The sequence below is a fragment of the Pimephales promelas genome, chromosome 23 (assembly GCF_988280905.1).
Source record: "Pimephales promelas chromosome 23, fPimPro1.hap1.1, whole genome shotgun sequence".
NCBI classification, from domain to species: Eukaryota; Metazoa; Chordata; class Actinopteri; order Cypriniformes; family Leuciscidae; genus Pimephales; species Pimephales promelas.
In genome coordinates this window covers 12,123,240-12,133,969 of record NC_142791.1, presented here as the reverse complement: position 1 = coordinate 12,133,969, position 10,730 = coordinate 12,123,240, and the positions used below count along the sequence as shown (strand labels likewise).

The 10,730-nt window shown below is 38.5% G+C and overlaps 1 protein-coding gene across 2 annotated transcripts; it reads left to right on the top strand.

Annotated features, from left to right (window-relative positions):
- Window positions 1–761: 761 nt before the first annotated feature.
- On the top strand, window positions 762–10,344 carry ewsr1a (EWS RNA binding protein 1a). 2 transcript variants are annotated; one of them, XM_039675471.2, is made up of 16 exons: window positions 762–828; window positions 1,642–1,678; window positions 3,130–3,184; window positions 3,263–3,401; window positions 3,502–3,715; window positions 3,793–4,103; window positions 4,179–4,371; window positions 7,537–7,574; window positions 8,214–8,225; window positions 8,314–8,429; window positions 8,571–8,700; window positions 8,793–8,912; window positions 9,006–9,144; window positions 9,230–9,327; window positions 9,433–9,670; window positions 9,773–10,344. In XM_039675471.2, the coding sequence occupies exons 1-16, from the start codon at window positions 813–815 to the stop codon at window positions 9,810–9,812; spliced, it is 1,896 nt and encodes a 631-aa protein (XP_039531405.1). In that variant the 5' UTR covers window positions 762–812; the 3' UTR covers window positions 9,813–10,344. The 2 variants fall into 2 exon arrangements, with proteins under 2 accessions (XP_039531405.1, XP_039531402.1); XM_039675468.2 differs by having other exon boundaries at window positions 771–834.
- Window positions 10,345–10,730: the final 386 nt, after the last annotated feature.

The following is a 10,730-nucleotide window of genomic DNA, read 5'->3' as shown; positions in this document are numbered from 1 at the left end:
TATCGCTTTTAAAAGTGCCATAACTATTTTTCAATGTACAGTTTTGTATACTACACTAAATTGTACTTTTGCTTGCAAATAGCTAGATCTTTACACATAGAAAAAACTTTGCAGGTAAATCATGGTGTAGGTAATGCTATGCTGTGCAATGAACAATGCCAAATAACAGTTATAATTACCAATGTGACATTAAAGCATCATTTCCACCATTTGGCGTTTAAAGCAGTTTTCCAAAGTAGCATTTTGGGTTGAAAATTAATTTTAAGACACTGCTTTATTCATATTTCGAATGAAATATTTTTAATATGTGTTTATGGTTAAGGAACTGACAAACCAACAACTGTACATGGGAATACGGTTTTGTTTGCCATGTTTTTCATCAGCATTCCTGTAAATTTACATTTGTGTTTCAGTCACTTATAAACAAACTTTTATTATACGAACAGTGCAGAGTTGTGCTTATAGTGATGCAGTTTAAGAACATTTCATACACATCATACAAGACGTCCCCGTTACGCAGGGCAGGACTTATTAAATGAATTTTAAGTAGGTCATTCTGTAGACGCTTAGGACGAATCCATTGACAGCAACATTTAATTTCCCTATATTTAGCTTATTTCCTTCATGATGAGTTTAAACAAACAAACTGCATCAAAGTTAACATTAAAACACATCTATATAGCATTTAATACCAATTAATCGCGAAATTATAATATTAGTAATAAATAACTACACCCGTTTGAATAATTGGTAGAGTCTGAAGTGTGTCATCCACGCATGCGCAGTTCAGGTCTCGACAGAAGGCACACGAAATGGCGTCTGCTGCAGGTAAGGGTAATGTGAAACCTTTTGTACTCTTTCACACAATGTTAGATATTTTAGAAAATACCAGCCTGTGTGTGTCTTTTTGTCGGGGTTATAGTTATCGTTAAGCATGTAATGCGTATCATAAAACGCATTAAATCCATAAAATATTCATTGTATCACGTTTGCCGGTGTGGTTCGAGCCGGTTTGGTCCGTCTGCGTTGGAAATGGGGGAGGGGATGGAAAAACTGCGGCATTTTTCTTTGCTTCAAACAAATCCAAGTCATTTATTTAACGGATGCCACACATTTGCCGTAGTTATTATATGCAGGTTATTTTATTAGCACAAATTTACACGTGCCGGTCTGTTGCTTGGCAACGCTTGAGCTGAGAAGCGGGCTAATTGTTATTAACTTAGCTCACGAGCTGGTATGTTTGTGTTAAATCGTGCTCAGGTGTGTCTTATCTAAATAATCCACTGCTATTCTAAATCATTTTATATATTACACACAGGAATGCATCCGTTTCAACATCTGTTACAAAATGTGAATGAAGAGAAAAACATTATTGTCTCGTGTTAATTTGAATTTGGTGGTTGTGCTTGCTTGCGCATCGAAACCTAATCTTATCCCCCCTCTTAAATATCTTGGATAAACTTTTTTTCGGACGATTTTTAAATACCCCTTTGACCGTTTTTCCTTTACGTTATTAATTAACCACGATGAGCAAAGTGTATGACCGTACATTTTTTTGAAAATGTGACCCATTTCCAGAGCTTTGTTCTTGCTTTGATATATTTGATATTCTAAATGAATGTTAATGTTGATTTCTCGCAGATTACAACAGTTACGGACAGGCTGGAGGCCAACAGGGGTATGTATAACATGTATAGGGTTCCCAAAGTCAAAATAAGGAATTTCCATAGAATTTCTATACTGTCTAGTACATGTTTGTAGTTACACTGTGATTGCAATCTATATAAAGTTAATTTTATCTTAAAGGGATAGTGCACCCAAAATCATAAAATCAAAATGTAAAAAAATTGATTGAAAATCATTATTTACTCACCCTCATGTTGTTTTAAATCAGTATACATTTCTTTCACACAAAATATGATATTTTGAAGCATGCAAGTAACCAAACAGTTGATGGACCTCATTAAGGCGAGAAACTACAGGTGATTAGGGTAACATTTTTAAATGATAGAGATTACCTTGAAACTTCCTCAGTTGGTTACTTGCATAAGTATATTAAAAAAGTATTATAAGTTTTTGAAATTTGTATGTTTAATAATGCAAATTAGGCATTATCTCATTAAATATGTGCAATTTTTGCATATATTTTTGGTATAGGTCTGAACATATGATATAGCCAGGTGCAAAATTCATTTTTCAATTTGTTTACACAGAAGATGAAGAAAAAAGTTCAGAGGGATTTCAGGATAAATGCTTTCATTACCTAGGAAATCATAATATACTGTCCATACCCTTAAAAAAAAATCATCGCCATTTTTTAATTAATGTCACAAATTAGGCGATTTATTAACAAATCCCTCTGAAAATATCTTCAGAATACTGCTAAGTGTATAACTGGGAAGTGTGATGTATATAGATGCTATATAGGCAGGGATATTTGAACTGGAGAATGACAAACTCATTTTGAGGAAAAAGGCTTTTAAAGATTTAAGTAGGGAATTTAATACATTTCTTTTGGGAAAAAAAAAATTCTCAAAAACATAATAAATGCTCAGGCCCTTAGTAATAATAATATATAATATTTCAAGCTCATGAAAACTGATTATGTGATAACATGACAGACATATAAGGCCTACATCTGCAGTAAATCAATGAATTAATATTAGCAGGGCACACCACGTGATGCGTCTGAGTGAATCGCGTTAGAAGAAACCAGCAGTAGCCAATGAGATTTCGTCATTGGCTTTAAATCACCCTTTGGACCTTCACGATTGGTTACTGATAGAACGGAAATGCCCATATTTTGGGTTATACAGTGTTTTGCAGGGGATTCAGAGCTTTAACAACCATACAGGTCATGGCGGTTTTGAAAGAGCATGTCTTGAAGGAGTAAACTAGCCCAAAATCTCAAAACTGATCACTACATAAAAAATTACATGCTAAAGGGGTCCATCAACTGTTTGGCTACCCATATTCTTCAAAATATCAAATTTTTTGTTCAGCATTAGAAAGTCATGCACAACTGAAAATGTATGTATAATCATGGCCTGTCTGTTGGTCAGATATAAACATTCCTGTATATAGTAGTTTAATCATTTATCAGTAATACAATTTTTCATCTGTTATCAGGTACAGCTCCTATGCGGCCCAGCCCTCACAACAGGGTTATGCTCAGGGCACTCAGGTAAACCGTCACTTTAAATTCTTTTCTACATGCTTATTTCTGGATAAGTGACTTACTATATGTGCTCTTTTCATCTAGCAATCCTATGGTCAACAGCAAGGCTACGGTTCATACAGCCAACCGGCTGACTCGACATACTCTCAGACCAGTGGCTCCTCCAGCAGTTACAGTCAGCAGCCGTATGGATCATCCTACGGACAGCAACCACCAGCCAGCGGTGTGTTATTTTTGTATTTATTCGAACAGCACTGAATTTCACCAAAATCTGCAAGGGATGTGTGTTTATTCAATGATTTGTTTATTTTTACCTTTTGTAGCTGGTTATAATGCTGCTACAGCTGCTCCGCAGGGCTACAGTCAGCCTGTGCAAGGTTATGGTAGCAGCAGCTACGATTCCTCCACTGCTGCTGCCGCCGCCGCTGCTTCAACCACCAGCAGTAACCAGACCTCTTATGCTGGGCAGACCAGCTACGGTGCCCAGTCTACATATCCGGGATATGGGCAACAGCCTGCTTCTACTGCACCACCAAGGTATTGGGTTCATTCTGTTCTGCATAGTCCCCAAAGTTTGTGATGGTCACTGATTGTAAATTCAAATTTTTCTTCAGCAGTTACAGTTCTGGCACCCAGCAGCCCTCTGGATATGAGCAGAGCTCATATTCCCAGCAGCCTCAGCAAAGTTCCTATTCGCAGCAGCAGGGAGGATACCAGGGCCAACAAGGAGGCTACGGACAGCAGAGCTCCTACAGCCAGCAGGGAGGATATCAACAAACTCCTTCCCAGCAGCAACAAGCTCCGCCTTCCAGCTACACAGCAGCGTCTGGGTCCTACGGACAGCCCCCTGCTAGTCAGTACGGACAGCAGGGCAGTACAGGAGGAAGCTATGGCCAATCAGACTACAAACCACCCAACCAATATGGTAAGTCTTCTGGTTGTAGCTTGGTAGAGACAGTCACTGGAGTTTTGCCTGTTGATTAACAGTTTTTCTTCACAGGTAATTACAGACAAGACCATCAGAACGGCATGGGAGGAGGTGGCTACTCGGGCCCTGAATCCGGAGGATATGGGGGCCCTGGAGAGGGCCGAGGCATGGGAGGGGGGGAGAGCCGCGGGCGTGGCCGGGGTGGGTTTGACCGGGGCATGATGCGAGGAGGTGGTGGCATGCGAGGGGGCCGTGGAGGCATGGGGTAAGTGTGCTTTTGTGCAGTCTCTCCTCACCACTACTTTTTCCCTCAGGCAGGAGCTGAAAGAGGCAATACAGGGCTGAGAGCTGTGCTAGATTCATAATTTGGCAGAAATGAAACAATTTTTTGGCGCCAAAGCATGAATTATATGCTCTAATTGTAGAAGTTAATTTGATAGTCACACAGTTGTTTTGAAAAGATGCCAAACTGATTTAAGTTCTGCTGCTCTCAGCTCTGCCTCATTAGGGTAGGGTTGTAGCGGTATGAGATTTTTCATGGTATGATAACATCACAGAAAATGTCACAGTATACAGTATGAACCAATTACAATTATCACCAGTTACGATGACCCTTAAATAACAAACATGAAACCATTTGTTAGTTTAATTTAATTAAAAGCACATCAAATCCAGGTAATTTGATTAAGTTTTTCTTTTTTTTTTTACAATTAGGTAGGCTGTAATAGTCCTTTGAAATGTCTATTATTCAGAAATTCTGGTTTGTTTGTTTTTCTGGATTCTCTTTTATATTTGAATACAAATAGATGGTCAAATTGGGTGGTAATCAGATGAATGCATAAACCTTTAAAGCATTTAATTTAATGTTTTTAATACTTATATTTGCTGAAATTATTATAATTGAAGTACATTCTATTATATACAGTAGTTCTGTGATCATTTCAAGTTAACCCTAACTTTTATTTTGATGGGTTGTAGTGAAGACCTTTGAGGTTCAGTGTGTTTGACGATGGGCTTTCTCAAATAAAATGCTGAAATGCTTATTAAGCTTTCACTCAGAGGAGTTCTAGTGGTATTCGTGTCCTAAAATGTCTTGATGGCCGGCTTACTTTTATGCAGTAGACAAAGTAATCGAGATGATTATATATTTAAATGGCTGTCTTTTTACGCTTGAATATTCTCACAATCTAGACCGTATCACGATTTGATTTATAGTACAGCTCTTACTTTTCAATTCATCCATCAAATGGAGCGTTTGACATGACATCTGAGTGATGCTGTAAATTCCATTTTCATGACTGGATTCATCCTGGATCATGGAAATCATACGCCTTAAGTTATAAACCCACATACCTTTATCTGCACGGAGTGATGGGATGGTGTATAGGCGAACGTGTTTTTCGGTCTCCTTTCATAACTGCTTTTCCTCTATTTTTGCTGCCACTTTGCGTCGATTTTTTTATTTTTATTTTAATATATTTTGTTTTTTCCCCAAATTGGATTTCTATCCCTCGGACAACCCCAAGGTATCCCTCCTCCCCCTGTAGATAAGGAATGTAGATGTGCATGATTTGATAATCCTATGCGTTCATACTGTGATATTCCGTCATACCGGTATACACTACAACCCTACATTATGGCCTAAGGTAAGATGATAGAGAATGTGCTTTGGGAAAAAATATAATAATTTCAATCTCATTTACAATAATTAAATACATTTGTGGGATCTTAATAAAAGAGCTTAATGTTAGAAAAGGGAACAAGATGATTAAACATAAAGAGAAAAAGATTTCAAAAGATCTGTACTCCGAGTGGTTGTAATAAGATCATCAATGCAGAGTGTGATCCTTTAGGATAAATAAGGTGTATTAGTTACTCTAAATGGTATTCTGTAGATCTACCTACAAATCACAGGCTTGCAGGTACACAAGTTTCAAACTAATTCAATTAATTAATTATAATTAATTAATTAAATAAACTATTTAATATTACTCTCAACTTACTCTTCACGGTAAGTGAAATTTAGGGGTATTTTTGGAAAGGCGAAGGTGTTAAAATGGGTGATAATTACTAGAGTCCAGGATAAATTCCAGGTTACTCTGCAGAGTTTAAAAACTATTTTAATAGGTCTGGTTTTCATAAAATGAACAGTGTTTTATAATTAAGAATATTGGTTCCCAAAGACTTCTTAGTATGCTCATGCTGCCAAAAGTAAGAAGCTAGCGCAAAGCAAATATGAAAGTGAATGCAGTGATGCTCAAAACAAAACGTACTACACAATGCCTTTGCCCCTTCTTCATTAACTTGAGCGTGTCCCCTGCTAGGTGTTTTTAAAATGCATATATTTGGTCTATTCATAGAATTATTTTACAGTGAGCTTGTTCAATACTATTAAAGTAAACTATATTTTGGTTATGAAGGTGAAAATGCACTGCATTCATTTTCCTTATTAAAAGGTATGTTTTCTTTATCTGTCACACATTTGGATTGCAATTGTCTTGTGCATTATGAAAAGTTTTCTTTAACATGCTTTGTCGCATTTATACGCTACAGGTAACAAAGTGAGAGCCATGTAAACACATCAATACTTTTACAGTACCACTACTCAGTTCTGAGTCTGGGCCGGCAGCCTTTTGAAATGGGGACTTAAAGTTGGTGGTGTCAAGAGGTGTTCCAAATGTGTATTTCCAACAGGAATGAAACCATGTTTTGCAACCAAAGAAAATTTGTAATAATTATCTGAACATACAAGTTTTCTTTTTTTTGTTTAACAAAACATTTTTTTTGTGTTGTGTAATTTTAGAAACTTTTATGTAAAGATGAAAAATGGTGTTATCTGCTTTTTCTTTTTTCTTTGACTAAAATGCATGTACCAGCTTTATGTAAGCAGATTGTTTCAGATACAGCCACAAACGGGCTACTCCCGCATTTTGGTGCACTTGCACCAAGCTTTTAGCTCCTTCGTGAGGATCAATTGTCGTATAATATTTACAAGAGTTGATTTTGGTGTAGTTTTAAATATCGCATGACCTCATTCGTTTTCACTTAAAGTTCGTAGCAAGGCTGCATCTGAAACAATTACATCCCAATCTAAGTGTACAAATTTCTGGGTTTTTCCACTTACAATAGTAATAAAGATCAACCCTTACTTCTGCTTAATACAACCCCAATACTGTTCAGCCACTAATGTCATTAAACTGTAAATTGAGCAAGTCAGATTAAGGGAAGAGACATTGTAATGGTACAGCACCCCACCCTAACTGAGTGTTCCTCTCAGAAATACTGTGTTTTTATAAGGGGGGGCTTGAGAGTTTTTATGAGGGTTTAGAGTCAGTCAGAACTGTGCAAATACCCCCATTACCCCTTTTGTGGTACCGAAGTGGCTGTTTTAAGGGATATCGCCTTCATATCTTCGCTTATTCCCCCCCAGCATCGCTGGAGACAGAGGTGGCTTCATTAAGCCTGGTGGTAAGTTTAATGAGAATCACAAGACCATACACTAGATCTCTCCACCTTTTATGGGTGTTTTTCAAAAGGGAAATATTTAATGCCTTGCAAAACTATACTGCCGGCTAAAATTAAGAGCTCAGCTTTTGCCATTGGTCGTATAGGAATGGTTCAGTCCTATTTTTATTGGTTAAAAAAATCCTGAGTGTGGACTCCAATGAAAGGTTATTTTTGCTCTCGTATTTAGGAGTTAATGGTAAATGGCCGACCCAGCCATGTAGAGTATCACCATTTCAGCGTTTACTACTTTTTCAATTTTATATGATATCAGGTGTGGAGTCCAATTTGGGTCCTTGGTTTTTCAAGGGTTTTGCAAATATACTTTTTTTTTTTTTTAAAGGCACACTGGAAAAAGAAATAGGTAGCTTTTGACTAGTTTCCTCTTAATGCTTTTGACAATAATCAGACCATTCTTGGGTCAACAGCACAATGGTATTTTGTCTTTTATGTCTTCGAATGGTCAGAGCAAGTGTGCCGGGGCAGTCTTGACCAGGAGATGGTAGCATAATGTTGTCAGGTGCTTGAAGCTCAGCTTGTAAACTAACTTGTTTCTCACTGTCTTTTTCTCTTGGTGTCCTGCTTAATGAACCTCCGGAACAGATGGTGACATGGGTAGGTTTGGTTTTGGGGTTGTTATTTGTCCTTTTCTGTCCATTTTATTTAGTTTTATCAATCCTTTAACACCCAGTGTGTTCTGCAGGACGGCCAGAAGAGCAAGATGACTCTGAAAACAGCACTATCTATATCACTGGGCTGACTGAGAACGCTACATTGGATGAAGTTGCGGACTTTTTCAAGCACAGTGGAATCATTAGGGTACTTGATAGTTTTTTAATGCAATCAATATAATGAAATGGCTTGGGAAAGATAAAGCTTTTATTTTTCATGCATTTTTTTCATCGTGCATTTTATTGGATTTCTTGAAACTTATGATATTGTTTCGTTCATCTTTCTAAGATAAACAAACGGACCGGCCTGCCTGCTGTCAACATATACACAGACAAAGACAGTGGGAAACCTAAAGGCGATGCCACCTTATCCTACGAGGAGCCTCCATCTGCTAAAGCAGCTGTTGAGTGGTTTGATGGTATGTTGGTCTTTATTTAAATCAGTCTTTAATGTATTTCCATGCAGTATGAGTCATCTAGATAAACTGAAATGATTGTTTTTCCTCATTAGGAAAAGATTTCCAGGGTAAGAAGCTGAAGGTGTCCATGGCCCGACGTAAGCCCATGATGGGAATGATGCGTGGAGGCATGCCAATGAGAGGAGACCGAGGTGGCATGATGGGACGAGGAGGTATGTTTAATTGCTGTTTTAGAAGCAACAGAAAACTGCATTTCTATGCATTTTAATTTGAAATTGGATTTTTTTTTTTTTTTTTTCCGGTAGGAATGATGGGTCGTGGAATGGGCAGAGGTGGAGATCGAGGGGGGTTCATGCCACGTGGGGGTCCTAGAGGAATGGGCCGTGGAGGGCCTACTGGAGGAAACATGCAGCAGAGGGCAGGAGACTGGCAGTGTCCAAATGCGTATGTATTTCAGTAATGGTGCCGTGATGCTCAACGATCCATGTATTCCGTTCGGCTTCTGATTTTGAGTCTTTGATTTTTCTAGGGGATGTGGAAACCAAAACTTTGCCTGGAGAATGGAGTGTAACCAGTGCAAGGCACCCAAACCTGAAGGCTTTGGCCCTCCTCCCTTCCCTCCTCCAGGTTACTGTCTTTCATATTCTTGTCTTGTCGCTTTAAGAACCGCTAATATTGTGGCTTCAGATGTTTGCATTGTTAATATTCACAAGTTGTCCTTTTGAGTTTCAGGTGGTGACCGGGGGCGTGGTGGACCAGGTGGGATGCGTGGTGGCCGTGGAATGGACCGTGGAGGGCCAGGGGGACCTGGTGGCTTCCGTGGGGGTAGAGGTGTGGACCGTGGAGGCTTCAGAGGAGGGCGTGGTATGGACCGAGGCGGTTTTGGAGGAAGAGGTCGTGGTGGGCCCCCTATGGATGACATGGGAAGAAGGGGACGAGGAATGGGACCACCTGGCAAAATGGATATGAAGTGAGTGAAGAAAGTAGAAACTTTTCTCTGGAGCTGTGAAAGTTTCGTAGCCACAAAACAGAACAGTAACGTTGCTGTTTTTATTGTTTGTTTTTTTTGCAGGGGAGACCATCGCCAGGACCGGAGAGAGAGACCATATTGAGAAGGTCATACCTCGCTGGTCAACATCTTCAACCCTGTTTGTTTTTCAAATGATTTTAAAGTTGCATTTCCATATTTATAAGTGTTTAGTATGGAATTTATTACTGCTTTGCTGTTAGTCCTCAGTGAATGTTTTATTTTTTTTAAAACTTTTGTTTTGTGCTCGCTTTTCTGGTCAATAACTGTCATTGAAACCAGATGCACATGTAAATGCAAGGTGTTCAGTGTGACATTAGGATATGTCAGACATGTATTTGTGGTACTTTGAAGTATTTTTTTTTTTTTTTCCTAATTCCCCACATTTTTTGCTCTCATGTGTGGAAATGTTTAAAACCATTTAATGCATGGCTAAAAAACCTAGGCCATGTATTTGTTTTCTGCATTGATTGTCCTTATTTCACCTGAACAGTGTGGTATCTTCTATGTAACTGAATTATGTAAATAACTGATGCTTTTCAGCCCCCTAAGTAATTTCAAACAGTGTTTAAGAGTTCACCTCAAAAAAAATAAAATTCTGGAAAAAAAAAAAAAAATGCCTGTTTTTCTTAAACCATATCATGTTATGGAAAACGAGCTGTGTGAAGATTCTTTTTGTGCACCAGGAAAAGAAAAAGTTTTGGAACGCAAGTACGAGTAAAAATTAGAGACACTGTAAACTGTAAAGTATACATTACAGCGCCACCTTGCGGATAGTACAGACAATGTTAAAAAGGAATAACACCGCATGACTTTGTAACACCAAATGCCTTAATGCAAGGATCAAGAATCTAATCGATATCGGATCTGCAGGCCTGCATTCTGTCAAGCTTATCTCGGGATGTATAGCCTATACTTGAGCTTTTAAAAGCCTGCGCATCCTCGCATCCGCTCTCCTCACTAATGTCTTTACGTCATATGGCAGATTCTGTGCGTCCTCGAG